This window comes from Mastacembelus armatus, chromosome 1, assembly GCF_900324485.2.
Source record: "Mastacembelus armatus chromosome 1, fMasArm1.2, whole genome shotgun sequence".
Classification (NCBI taxonomy): domain Eukaryota; kingdom Metazoa; phylum Chordata; class Actinopteri; order Synbranchiformes; family Mastacembelidae; genus Mastacembelus; species Mastacembelus armatus.
The window spans coordinates 5621079-5635670 of NC_046633.1; the positions used below are offsets into that span (position 1 = coordinate 5621079).

At 40.6% G+C, this 14592-nt stretch overlaps 1 protein-coding gene across 2 annotated transcripts in view; it reads right to left on the bottom strand.

The window, feature by feature from the left end:
- Nucleotides 1-14592, bottom strand: part of tll1 (tolloid-like 1) — a 36391-nt gene that overhangs the window by 2036 nt on the left and 19763 nt on the right. Inside the window, exons 11-21 of one of the 2 annotated variants that reach the window (XM_026303978.1) lie at nt 13446-13562; nt 13146-13291; nt 12124-12319; nt 11884-12009; nt 10940-11100; nt 10648-10828; nt 9836-9958; nt 6201-6326; nt 3310-3437; nt 728-941; nt 270-520 (exon numbers count right to left, since the gene is read on the bottom strand). In XM_026303978.1, the coding sequence (XP_026159763.1) occupies nt 270-520; nt 728-941; nt 3310-3437; nt 6201-6326; nt 9836-9958; nt 10648-10828; nt 10940-11100; nt 11884-12009; nt 12124-12319; nt 13146-13291; nt 13446-13562 (1769 nt within the window). The remainder of the gene's footprint in view (nt 1-269; nt 521-727; nt 942-3309; nt 3438-6200; nt 6327-9835; nt 9959-10647; nt 10829-10939; nt 11101-11883; nt 12010-12123; nt 12320-13145; nt 13292-13445; nt 13563-14592) is intronic. The other variant, XM_026303979.1, reaches the window with a different exon arrangement.

A 14592-nucleotide genomic window follows, 5' to 3' on the forward strand; every position in this document is an offset into this window, starting at 1 on the left:
GGGTTAGGGTGCATTGACAGTTTTTGCCCATTTTCCTTACATCTCTGGTAGCCATTTTGCACACTATGTCATCGTGTTTCAGGCTTTGGGATATATTTTTCCCTTTACCTGACACTCCTTATATTCTGTTCATTCATGCACAATCTGAACCTTACTTTTAAACAACAGCAAACTTTTAAACATTGTTTCAGTTGTGTAACTTGTCAAAGTGAACATCACAACAACATATGTGCACATGCTCAATTCAGCTCTTTATCATAAGGCCTTACCCCTGACCCGCAGAAGCGGCCAAGTCGATGTGAGTTGGCGTCATACCCGCTGTACAGTTCGATATAGTCATAACCACAGTCAGCTTCCTCCTCTACCTCAAATGTGATGAAGCTCAGCTCAATGCCATAGCCCTGCTCAGCCATCAGCAGCCACTCACAGTCAGTGTGACCCGGATAATTATTGTCTCCAAACTGGGAGTGGGAGTAGAGGTTCTTCTGACGAGCTTCTGCTTTCAGACGACCTCCACACTCTGCAGAGGCACACGATTAAAAAAGAGTGGAATGATAGATTGTTTTCCCAGAGCATCAACAAATAAGAGTCAAAGTCAGGACTTTCATCATGTGTGTGCTGTCAGAAACCACTAGAGGGAGCTATTGCTCTTTGAAAAACTAGTCAAAGTTCAGTGACAGTGATGTCCCTAACACACACACACACACACACACACACATATACGCACCTGTTGAGTGTGTAGCTTGAAAGCCTTTCCTTTGTACTGAGGCGTCAGAGATGAAGCGCAGGTACATCTTGTTTCCAGTGGAAACCAGAGGCTCCGGGATTTTACTGCCACACAGTCGCCCCAAGATGGCTGCCGTGTCACTGTCCCCATCGAAGGCCTCAAGATGGTCATACGCACACTCCTGATGCTGCTCGATCTCAAACTCGTTGAAGGTCTGTGGGGGGTGGAGGCAGAGCAGTAAGTGGATGGACAAAAGCTTTTCACTGGAACAACTTTTCTACCAAAGTCAACAAGACCCTGTATTTTTAGTTTCATAGGAACTATTTCCTTGGTAGGAAGATGTTCCAATACAAACTTGTACATTTGTGAGCACCAAGTAAACACATACTTTGCTTTTAATTAAAATTAAGTTCTTTCAAACAAGAATCTTTTTTTTAAAAAAAAAAACTTTGTTTAACCTACTACTTCCATACGGCCTTTTACTTATTCAACCAACGTCTGCTAAGGAAAACAGTGACAGATTTATCTGCACTCTGTTTGGTGCAATGAAGCAGTTTACGTTTGTGCATGAAGCCACAGCTGAACTCAGATGTCCTCAATCTCTGAGGAAGATACTTCACTTTTAGAGGTGGACCTTGAAATTATAGATTTATTTGTTTGGTTAAATACAACAAAAGTCATAAATGTACGGATTAAATAACAGCCTAAGAAAAGTTGAATCTATTTCTCGACAGGGTGGATATTTTAAATGACTTCGGTAGGTATGGTCAATGCGTTTTTCTCTCAGTGTTAGACACCCTTTAAAGGACTGTAGATTTAAAGAATACATACATTTGGATTTCATGATTTTTAATGAATCAGAGAAGAAACCCACCGCCTCCTTCCATCTCACAGGCTAACATGCGTCTACACACTGTCACGATTCATAATCTAATCAAGTCACCGTGAGCTGAATCATAACACCTTGCAGGCCTCTCTCCCCCACACAGTCACACCTCTGCTGAGTTGCGCTTCATTACGTCGCCACAGCAGCCACACCACTGTGATTTTTATAAACCACAGAAAGCAGCATGAAGGTGGGCTGATGTGAGGATGTCATTACTGAAAGGGGAAGTGTTTGATTCTGGGGGATGTGATGGCTTCCAGATGTTTCTGACTGTAGCTCGGGTGAGACACTGGTTTGTGGATCTGTTTAATATTTCTAAGTGAAGTCTGTATGTGTGTGTGAGAGACACACAGTGAAGAAACAATAACAGGATGACCTTTATGTCTGTGTTCAGAGTTTTGGTCTTAAATTCATCCCGCTGTGGTGTCATTACTGTGGATAGAGAGAGCACAGCGGCTAATCTCAACAAACACACAAACATAAAAAAACCCCACAAACACACACACATCACAGCAACTTCGCACTAAATATGTATCTAAATCACATGTAATCACACATTTAAAACAGGTCCAAAAACTTGCAAATGTGTTTATCATAGCTGATGATGTAATGTGTTTTTGGTTATGTAAGCAGAGATAAGAGATTATCAAAACTAAATGACAGTTGATGACAATTTTAATAACATTCAACAAGCTCAGCGTGTGGCTGCAAAGTGGAAGTGAGGTGAGAAGCCAAATCCTAATGTTTTGCAAGACTCCAGACTGTACTGTGTGGACTGTGTGTGCGCCAGTATTACTCACACTGTGGGAACATAAATCAGTTTGAATTGAATTTTAGAGTGATGACTTGGTTCAAGGTTAGGTTAAGAATCCGGGAAACAAATGTAAGTCAATGTAACTAAGAATGAAAACTGTGTATGTGTGTGTGTGTGTGCAACAGTATTTGCATGGACTTTAGGAAGAATTATCTGAAACACGCTGTGTGAATGCAAGCATGTGTGTGACTGCATGTACTTGTGTCTTTGTGAGAACCAATGTGAATTTTAGACTCAAGATGTAAACATTTTAAGCACTAAAACAATAAGTTGATCAATCCTTTAGTTAGTTGACAGAAAAGAAACCGGCAATTTTTAGAACTAACTGTTTAAGCCATTTTTCAAATCTGAGTCGGAATATTTCAATGTCGTCTGTCATGCACAACACTGCATCGTCTCTGCAGAGACAATCTGTAAATGTCGAGTTACTCCAAATTAAAATGTGAACCTAAAAACTGACCTTAATTATAACTGTGTATCTGCTTCAGCTTATTAAAAAATGGGTGCTGTAGTCATTTAGACCTTAGTGAAGACAGCTATTTGTGTTGACACCTAACTGCTACATGCTCATATGTAAAAATGTGCATATACATGTGTGCACATGTAAACACACACATAGAAAGACAAGAGGACACAGATGGCTACTGCCCAAGGCTTCTTTCTAACGCTTGCGCACTCGCTCGCAGTTAGCCTGAATATACAAATGTGCACTCTCTTCCCGTTCAGATTTGGGTTTCGTGAGTTTAACAAGGGGGGAGGGCAGTCTGAGGCTTTTCCGTACAATACGACCCCACGGACAGAATAATGCATGCTCAGTCATGTTTAGGAAAATGGTCTAAAGCCAAAAATATTTCTAAGCTGTTTTATTTGACACACACTTACAATCTTAACTCTGTGTCCTGGTGTAGCTGTGATGTCCCAGGTGCACTCCTTACGGCTGGGATACTTGTCTGGCCAGTTGGGGCTGCTCAGGGTCCCACTGGGGCTGTGGATCTTATGCTCACACTCAGCTGGACGCACACAGAGAAACATGCAGACACATAGAGAGGAAGTTAAAATCATGGCTGCACAGGAAAAGGTCAGAGGAAATTGAAAGGGAACAGGAAGGAGAGAAATGAGAGAACTTAACATGAGAGAAAAGATTTCAAAGAAACACATAATGGTGACAAGCTCAATGTGGACACAAAGACTCTGCTGCAGCAGGACTTCCCATTCTTGCAGTACTGTGCCAACATATGTGTACACAATAAATTTGCTCTGCCATTACCAGTCAGCCATTACCCACATATGGTATTTAAAGAGCAACCTTTGCTATTTTTGTGTACTACTACTATTCATAGAGGCAAATAATTAGAATCTTCCACTATGGACTATTAAGCCAATTATACACATACACATTATTTTGTGCTAAATGTATTTAGATGTTTAGGTGTGAATCCTTTCTATAACTCCATCACATTGTCAGTTTTAATCAGTTCCACTAAGCATTGCAGATTAATTCTGGATATGTTGAGGAAACAGGTTGTAGGGTTTGGAAAGACAAGGTTGACACCTTTAGCTGTCCCAGAAACATGCTTCTCTTATGTCTCCACCAGCTTCACTTCTATATCACATTATGGAAACAGTTATTGGTACTAGTTGCTTCTTTGGATTTGTCTCAGAAAACAGTTCCCAGCTTGTCACACTGGTACGGGCACTAAGTGACAGCAACTAGCACCTTTTTCTGACTTTAAACTTTGTCATCCACACAGAGTTTGCATCAGTTACAAACTGCACCAAAAAGGTATTTACAGGAGAGACAGATGTCAAGGGAATACAACATGCACTGTATGTGTATTTGTGTGTACGATGAGAGTTAGATGAATGGAGTGATGTAATGCAGAGGACGGGATGCAGGAGGCATGCACAAGACAACAAGATGTTCCAGAGTAACAGTTTTTATTGAGTCAAACTAAACCCATATATGGAACAAGATAGATTGAATTTCTAGTGCAAAGTAGAAATAAATGTATAGAAAGGAGAATTGTCTAACATGCAAAATGCTAAATACAGGTGTCATGATCCATGCACACTACTGCTAAAGAAGAACCCCAGCTTCTTAAATAACACAGATACAAGTTCTGACAATGAATCCTGCCATAATTTTCAGCAGCAAAACAATTTTATAATATTATCAAATTATTGACAGTAACAGAAAATGTAATCAGTTACAGTTCCACAAAATCATAAAATAACCAGTTAATAATGAAGCTAATAACTCAACAGCTTCAAATCAACAGATGTCTTAACAGAATCCCCGGGACTATAAAGAATACCAGTTTTATTGCCTTTATTGTTTTTAATTTCTCAGTGTTAGACACCTCTGGCTAGTATCACTTAGTTGATGTTTATATCAATCCAACATGTAACATCATGTTGCACTATAGAAAAATATCCATGTGCACATACTGAAACACTGAAACGTACATACAGAGCCACACATGGACACAAACTGTGCGATGGAAATATGGATTTGCATGACACTGCAAGTTACTGGTTCAAGCTGGTCTAATTTACACACATAAACATAGAAATACTCACAGGAAGACAGAGCCACATGCAACGCTTTCAAGCTCCCAGATGTTTGAAACATGAGTCTTTTTATGAGCAGCACAGGGAGCCTTTAGTGAGGTGTGTATGTGAGTATTGATGTGATGTGTGTATACGCGTTCAAAAGTTCAGCTTTCAAGAGCTTAGTATAATATGAAAATTTAACAGTTGTGTGTGTGTGTGTGTGTGTGTGTGCGTGCGTGCGTGCGTGCGTGCGTGCGTGGGAATGAACTAACAGCTTTTAAGAAATAATGTTTCCTGCCAAACACAAACCTTTCCCTCCCTATCACAGGGTAATGAACACAGCTTGCAGGTAGAGCTGTTTCTGAGTCATTTGAGGCAAGAGGAAAGTACTGTATAAGTCTGAAGTCATTCTGATTAGGTCGCAAGTCTTACAGGGCAATGATTCCTAACCTTCATGCAGTGGACTAGAGCTGACCAGGAATATTAGGTATTTGCCATGAGAAAACAGTATGGATGAACAAGAATGCTGTATAATAATTTTATATATTTCTGCAGTGATAATTGTGGTTAAATGCATATCAGGGCTTTCAGAGCAAGTCTCAAGGACTTTCAAGGAAGTCCAGGTCCAATTCTAAATCATTCACTGCATGAATCAAGTCTTCATGTATCATGTATCAAGTAAGCTGCAAGGTCTTTAAGGCAGGTACAGGTCAAGTCTTAAGTCTTCAGGGAACCCAGTGGTGACAGCAGAAGAACGAAGTGTTTGAACATTTTAATTTAAAGCTGTGCTGCGCTCTTTTACACAACTGACTTTTAGTGCATACACCTATAATATTTAAGGTTTTAGCAAAGGCTTGTCTGACGCAATTTTTTTAACAAGTCAAATGTTGAGATGATAGATTTTGCTGTCAAGTCTTAAGTCTATAAGGAGACAAAACTCAAAAACAGTCAAGTTTTAATTTCTGTGCCTTGACTCCAAGTCTACACCTCTGCTTGAGCTGTGGAAATGCACATCTCTCAAAAAAAATTCTCTCAAATGGAGAGATCCAGTCTGTTGTCATGTGGACTCTGATGTGGGTAGTCAGAGTAGGGGCTGTGTAATGGACGGTGACTGTTTTTATGAATGAGCACATGCTTGTGTGAATGTGTAAGGACATGTACATGCATTCCGACGTTTTGATGCCAGTGTGTGTGTGGATGTGAATGTATGTGGAACCCACCTTCCTTACAGTCATGTTTGTTCTCATGCAGCACAAAGCCATGGCGACACTGGCAAACGTAAGAGCCCACTGTGTTGATGCACTCGTGCTGGCAGCCGCCGTTGTCCTTGCTGCACTCATCTTTGTCTGTGAGAGGTACACATGCAACACATCATTCATGTGGAAAGAGCAGAGAGATAGGGTGGAGGGAAGAGGTCACGCAGGGTAGAGGAGTGGAAGGAGGAGACCTTAAGGAAGGGGAAGAGAGTTTTTGGGAAAGCAAAGAAGATGATAAGAAAAGGAGGGAGGGAGAGATAGCAGAAAAAAAGCAGGAAAGAAGGAGCAAACTCAAATCAAGCTAGGAAGGTAAGGTCAGGAGGAAAAATGGTGCAGTTCAAGTTTTGAGGAGTGACAAAAGTGTAATATCCAGAAGTTCTAGTTTGTGCTAGACTAACATGGTCCCCTGAGCACATTATTGAAATGTTGAATTTAACTTGGAATGTCAAGACAGAGTTAAAGTCCAACAAGATGGTCGGATAAGGTAACCAACCAAATACTGTCTGCAGCCCAAAACATCTTAAGATTTTCACAAGAAAGGTTAGAAAGAAAAAATACATAATATAAAATATTCAACATAAGAATAAATATGCACTGAGAGAAACAACCTCAGACAAAAGACAACTACAATGGGTTTGTGTGTGTCTTTATTCTGCTCCTCAGGGTCATGGTTATGGCTGCTGTGGTAAAACTGAAACCTCTCTGACTTTAACAGCAGTTTTCAGATCAGCTGTGCTCTCCTCAGGGCGAGACTACCTCTGCTCTGTCAGTCTGATGTGTTCATGCTGCTAAACAAATAGAAACAGTAAAACTGATAAGGGGCCTAGGTCTGTCCCAACATTTGAATCCTGTGAGCCTCATACATTTGGAAAGATACTGGAGACCTACTTCTCTGTGATTTGTACGTCACACCCCCACAGTGCAAGGTAAAATATGTGGGACATTAAGTTGTCATGGTGACGCCAAAATGTAGACCACAGAATCCCCCTATAAATAAACATTAGATTCTGGATCGCTTTGCTTCATAAATTTGTATATTAACAAGGAGAATACATTTTCTTGAAGCTATCATATCACCCTTGCTGTAGGTTATGTAATATTAAATCAACTATGACAACATATTGTTCAGCTAAACAAATACCTTTATTAGCTCAAATAACCCCATTAGCATCTATCTTTTGTATTCATTTTGTGGTGAAGCAAAAACTTTAGGGCAAGGATCCTGAAGTGTTTTAGGATTTCATTAGACTGCAGTTAATTTGTGAGGGAGATGGTTTTTTCTGCTAGAAAAAACATTCAAGATAGAATGAGACCTTGGAAGAACAGTGGGATATTTTGGGAAATATGCTTTTTTGAGTCTCACACAGTCATATCTTTGTTAAATATGAAGATGCAGTCAGGAGAGCCTTAACTTAACATCTTTAACATATTTTGTGCCCTCTTAAGTAACTTTAAGGTCGTTAAAATCATGTTGTCTGACAATATCGTACATGTATAATCTGAACCATCTTATTCCACCTCTATCTTGAAGGCCAGTGTGGTTTACCCTGAGTGAAATATTCAAACCCAAGACTGCATGTACTGTATAATGGATGGATAATTTTATCAAAGAAAAATATTCAACTTGTATTTTGCATAATTTTATGCATACCTCAAACTGACATATTTGCTATCCTTGGAACCATTAGATCTCCTCTAAAATTTAAAATGTTCTGTGGATTTGGAGGGGATTTACTGCACGAATATATAATGACATTTGTAGACATAAAACAAAAAGAGCCAAAGCATCAAAGGTGTTTTCTTGATTCTTTTCTCTCCTTTATCCTCTAATTTGTGGCTTCTTGTAACCACAAGGCTGCTCCTCAGGATGGCTTGGTGATGACAAAGCCCTTTGGTGAGGCGGAACAGGGGACAGAGCAGATCACAGGGTGGAGGTGGAAGAAGCAGGGAACAGTTGCCACGTTGACTATAGTGACGGTATCAAGGACAAAAAGAGAGAGTGGTAGACGGATGGCTGACCACACAGGAAGACAGAGGATGTGGAAGAAGAATGTGGGAGACAGAGCAATTGTGTGTGTGGGGTGTCTGTGGCTGTGAGTGAGAGACAGATTCCTATGAAGAGATGTGAGATTAGACACAGACGTCGAGTCTCACCTCAACTCCAGAGCTTGTGAATCAAACTAGATCTGCTTTTAATGAAACCACTAAATCCTTCTCTCTCCTGCTGTGTGTGTGTGTGTGTGTGTGTCTGTGTGTGCACGCGTGTTTGTGTGTCTGTGTCTGATGTGGTATTACAGTGCTATTGTGGGCTCAGTCTCACCCTATCACAGGCTAAGAAGCTTTGCAGTTGATGCTACACAGTGTTCATTGTAGATTTCTTCAGGTCAAGCACACAATGTCCACATGCACACACACACATGCACACACACAGAGACACACATGCTCACATGGATTAGTAGTGTAGGGGAGGCCAAAGGAACCTCCCTAAAGCTGCTGGCTGGTCGCCAACCAAAACCTATCGCTGGAGGCTTCTGACAATAGCTGAGCCATTCATTCCACAACGTTTACAAACACATTATCTGTACCCGAGTAAGTAATTTCTTTACAACCACACTCCACTGAGCAATTTAACTGGCTTCCATATGTTCTGCAGGTAGTTGCACTTTGTCAAACACATCCAGTTGACAGCTCTACTTCCTCTGAAGCGGGAGGAAGTAGCTCAGTGTTAAAATGAAGTTGCCTTTTGGAGCTGATCAGTTTCAGGTTCAGCGTTTCCCTTTTAGTTACTGCTAGCATCAGAAGAGCAAGTAAAGAGAAACCTAGAACTTCCTGAAATTGTTATAATCTGATAACAGCATTCAACAAATTTATCCCTGCCACAGCGAGTAAGGGATATTTGTTGTGATGTAACTGGGGAATCACAGCTGTGCTCAAATTCAATAACCACACTGTTTCTGTGTGTATTTTCAAAATAAAGCTAACTGTTGACAGTGGTGACTTTTGTGAAACAATTCAGATAATAAAAAAGTGAAATATTTGAATTTTGGAAATTCTACACAAATCTACACCTGAAACTGTCTGTAGTTCCCAAGATTGCAGTCTGACTGACAACCACTAGTACACATCAGGTACTGTCTGATTTCCCTTGACTACGAAACATTACAGTGCATTTCTTGCATATTCGCTGTCAAATAACATAATGTACTACTGAAGTAAGGACATGTAAATATATTTTAAAATAACTTTAACAGATGTTATAGATTTTATATGTGTAATAATCATCACAAACATCACATATAAAATCATTAATACACCATGTGTATTTCATCTTACATGGTATTTACTTTACTTGATAAATTCAATAGGTAGATCACTATTACCACCATATTCGCTCAGCTGAAAGTCCTTAATATTATTGTTTGCTATCAAGCTCTACTTGATAGAGAGTAATATCATGCGGTATGGAATTGGATCACAGCATATGATTTCCACTGGATTAGAATGGATTAAACGATGATCCACAGCAGGATCCATCCATTCTCTCATATCACACAGTGGACCAGAGCCAATCAGAGATGCCGATTGTGAGGTCATGTTACCTCTGACCTTTGATGCGGTTGCCAGCTTGTTGCTGATACGGCCACGAGTGGGAGAGCGGCCGTGCTTTATGTCCTGGCATGACTCAAACACAAACATACGCTCCTGACATGAAGCCAGCCTGTCTGAAGGAGAGAGGGCAGAGTGCAGGGTGGGTGCAGGAGGGCAGAGAACCGACGGAAGCTCAGGAGATACAGCATGACAGACAGACACAGCATACATTCATGAGTAGAACAGCTACTGTATGGACACAGATGTACACACATATATATGTATACCTCCACAAAGTAAACTTACATACATACAAACACAGTAAGACAAAGAAGAGGTGGGCAGAGGACACTAATTCTGATATGAAACTTGACGCACACATCCTTAAGTTCAGATGATGGTAACTGCTAAAGCTAGTTTGTTTTGGTTCTCCAAACCTAGCCATAGTGTGCATTAACCAAACAATAGTTGCTGTGGATTGAAACTGTAGAAACAACAATCTAAATAAATGAACCAAATTCTGGTAATAAACATTGTTAAGTGGGTTTGCAGATTCTTCTAATATCAGTCTCTGGGAGTGGGATGGAAATTTGGTCTGCCCGTAAAACCCTGATTAGAGGACCAAACTACTCTTAGATCCTGCTGTTATGCCCTAAATATTTTGAGTGAATGCTCAACACAACTAAAGCAGTGTGTAAGCCATGGCGAAAAAAATGTTCTCTTGTTACATGTATCACATATCCAACAGTCGCTGACATTGCTCTGCCCATCCCTGACAAACACCTCCCCCACACACACATATACACTCACACGTTTGGTTTACCTGAGAAGAAGTGAGCCTTGAAACCTTTCTTGGAGACGGTATTGTCAGATTTGAACTCAATCCTCATGTTATTGTACTGAGACGTGATGACCTCAGGGACCTCAGTGCCACAGTATTTACCATGCAGCTTAGAGTCGGATGAGAGGCCGCTGCGCACCTCCACATAGTCATATTTACACACCTAAACATAACAAAGAAGATTTTTTTATGCACATACACAACATCGCTGCTATGTTTCACATCTCCCTTTTGCTCTAAATAACACAGTTCACAAACGCAGAGATATACAGACCTCATTACCCTCCAGCTCAAAGGCCTCAAACTGCATGGAGATGCGGTATTGATTGGGAGCCACCACCTGCCACACACAGTTCTTGTTGGGTGGATACTCTTTAGGCCAGCCAGGAGTGCTGATGGTCCCGTTCAACTTAGAGAGAAGACCGCCACATGCCGCTGCAAACACAAAGATACAAACAAACAGAAAACAGTTTTGGTTCAAATTCACTAGTATGCAAAATTCAGTCCACAAGTCAACAACCTTTCTGACAGAGTTATGAGGTGTCATGATTGAGGTCATCTTTTATATTCATAGTTGTGTTTGTTGTTAATTTGGGTCAGGAGAGTGAAATTTATGGCATGATGAAGTAAAGACTGTAATGTGGAAAGCATCTCCTTGGAATTGGAATATTTTTTCCAAACACCCCCAGAACTCAGGCACACAGGAAAGTGTAAGGAAAGTTATACATGTTATGTTTATTACTTTCACGAAGAAATGGACAGAACAGTCTGTGTGCCATATTGAGATGGGTATGGAAAAAATAAACCGAAATGTAATGGTAAGACTTTTATTTATTTTCACTTTAATTAATTGGAGATGCCAAAATGACTGCTCTATTCTTCAAAGAAAAAAATTGTATATTTCAGCAGCATGGCTTCTTCTCTCTCTGCCTCAGAGGTGGTTTGTACTGTTGTTTCAATATGTGGGTCATTATGGGTAGTTAATCTATTTTGTGGGACTAAAGGACCTTCACAGCATTTGTGGTACTGGAACAAGAAGGCATGTGGCTTTGTGTCAGAAAGATGCTTTTTCCTGTTGATGGAGGCCGTTCGGATGTTTTTTTTTCTGATGAGTTAGACTCATATCCTACAGAAACACAGTGGCATACAAAGGAATGCACACACAATCACGAAATCAACATACCAGAAACACACACGCACACACACCCGCATTGTTACCTTCACAGCTCTTCTTGTCAGGAGCTAGTTCATAGCCTGGGTCACAAGCACACTTGAAGCTGCCGAGAGTGTTTACACACCTCTGTTCACATCCACCATTGTCTGGCTTGGCACACTCATCCTCCTCTGAAAAACACACACGTCAGAGCACATTTCCACGCATAAAGAATGCTTTAGTCCGAAAGCCAGATGAAAAAACACACTCAACAGATACACACACAACATTTCTCAATCACACACCTTTGAAAAAGTTAGCAGCAAAGCCAGCTTTGTTAACGGTCCCGTCTGAGACAAACTTCATCCAGAGTGTGTGTGACGTAGAGCGCACATCCTCAGGTTTGTCGTACCCACAGAATCGACCAATCAGTGGGCTTGTCTCCAGAGCACCATCCCGAACTTCCAGGTAGTCATATGCACAGCTATCATGCCTCTCAATCTGCAAAAGCACCAAGGAAGGTACACATAAACACACAGTAACATACACAGCTTAGAACACTCACACCATCTCAAATATCTCTGTGACATTAACATGTTTAATGATATATGTGAAACTAAATTTCTTTCTGCTTCAGGCATTTAAAGACGGATACTGTTAAACTGCAACTAAGCAACTGGAAAAACAATTAAACTTTTTTTTTTCCACAGGCTGGGTCTTAAGAATGTAGTTTTGTTCATCATTCATATTGGTTACAACAATTTTAATCAGCAAATTAGCTGTTGAAAAGTGGCTTTTCTGTAAAGGACAAAGAACATGTAGCACCCAATCACAAAGGATGTAAAAACAGCAAAGAGAAACTTGAGAGACGCCGCCCCCCCCATAATATAATAATTAGAGACTATTTCCCAACCATAAAAGATTAAAAGCAGTACATCATAGATCATGATAGAAGAGAGCAGAACAATAGAATGTAGTCAAATAGAGCATAATTAAATAGAATAGAATAGAATAGAATATGTAGTGAGAACACGTGAAGCCAGGTTAGGTACAGATTGAGTCATTTAGCAAACTGACATTTTTATAGAGCTCCAACTACAACAAAGAATCTTTAACTGCTTGTTTTGTGTCTCTGTACACACACACACACACACACACACACACACACACACACACACACACACATTACCTTTATTAACTTCCTAGGAGCTATACGAGCGTGAAATCTGACCCAGACATTCCTAAGCTGACACACACACAGAGGGAGAGCGAGAGCAAAGGCACAGACACACACACACCGCAGAACCACACACAAAGAGTGAGTCACCTCGAAGGCCTGGAAGCTGAGCCCAACATTATATCCCTCAGAGACAGTGATCCTCCACACACACTCTTTGGAGGGTCTGTAATCATCAGGATAGTTAGGAGACTGAATCTGTCCAGAGTCTTTGGTGATCTCCCCTCCACAGATCGCTGCACAGGAGAGACAGTCACAGAGGCAAAGACAGAGAGAGACAGGGTGGAGTACCATTAACTGCCCTGACCAAAAACACAGTAGTCTTAAAATATGTCTAAGCACATATAATAATGTATTTGTTTACTGAACTATATGCTTTTGCTGAGATACCTTCATAAATGGCAGCAAAGCCTTTTCCCACCCAGTTGCTGCTGCTGCGGAACTCAATCCACATTCTGCTGTCGGTGGAAATCAAGACGTCAGGAACTTTATCCCCACAAAACCTGCCTGTATAACACACACACACACACACACACACACACACACCTTGTAAGGACCATACTGCATATTGTGCTATCCAGTGATAATTTGATTGAAATATTATTACAACTCAAAAATCAGCAACATATCTTCGTGTAACAAGCGTTAGAAACCCCATGTGTCAAAAACAGAGCAGTCACAATGAGGCCAGTTTTATCAGTTTTTCTCAATTTGTTGCAATAAGACCGATGGAAGGGCTTCAAAAAGGTTATTAAAGATGGCTTTTCAACATCTATCAACACACTGCAAAAGCCAAACAAAATAATTGCATGTGCATGTTATAGTTGGAATAGCTTCGAGCATGGACCATACAGCATTTTGCAAATTTTACGGTATAGTTGGCAAGTGTCAATTATGCTGCTGCAATGACTTGCCAGGGTTGTAAAACCCTGCCTCAGAGGAATATAAACAGCTGTAGAGCATCCCGACATCTTTGAACTGGACATTTCACTCCTGTTATTGCCATCTGTAGCATTTCACGTTTATCTGTAGTATCTGTATCAACAGAGTCCTTATAGTCACTGTAGTTGCTAATCATTTTAAGTACTGTAATGTTAATTTGTCGATCACAATTAAAAAGTCATTGTCCTCAAATAAAAAACATGTCACAAAAACTTCCTCAGTCCTGTCTATTCTGCTAGTTGTAGCTTCTCTATCCCCTTCTGCCATTCTCCATCAATCCATCAGATGCCCTCCAATTCCAGGCACCTGACTTCCACACCTGCTCACCCTCCAATCAACCAGTCCTTTGTCTCTGCCACGTTTCACTGTTGTCTTGTGCCAACGTGTTTGAGCCTCCTGCACCTTTTACATACCCTGTCCCTGTTAACCTTTATATGCATGACTACACTGAACTGCTCCTGGCTGTCTGATTAAGCAGGTTTTGAATGTGAAAGACAGACTGAGGCCAGATGTGTCCATCACAGAAAATAGAAAACAAAAAGGTCTATTTTTCTTTGCTTGTGAAAAGCAATGCAATGAAAGAATAAAATAACAC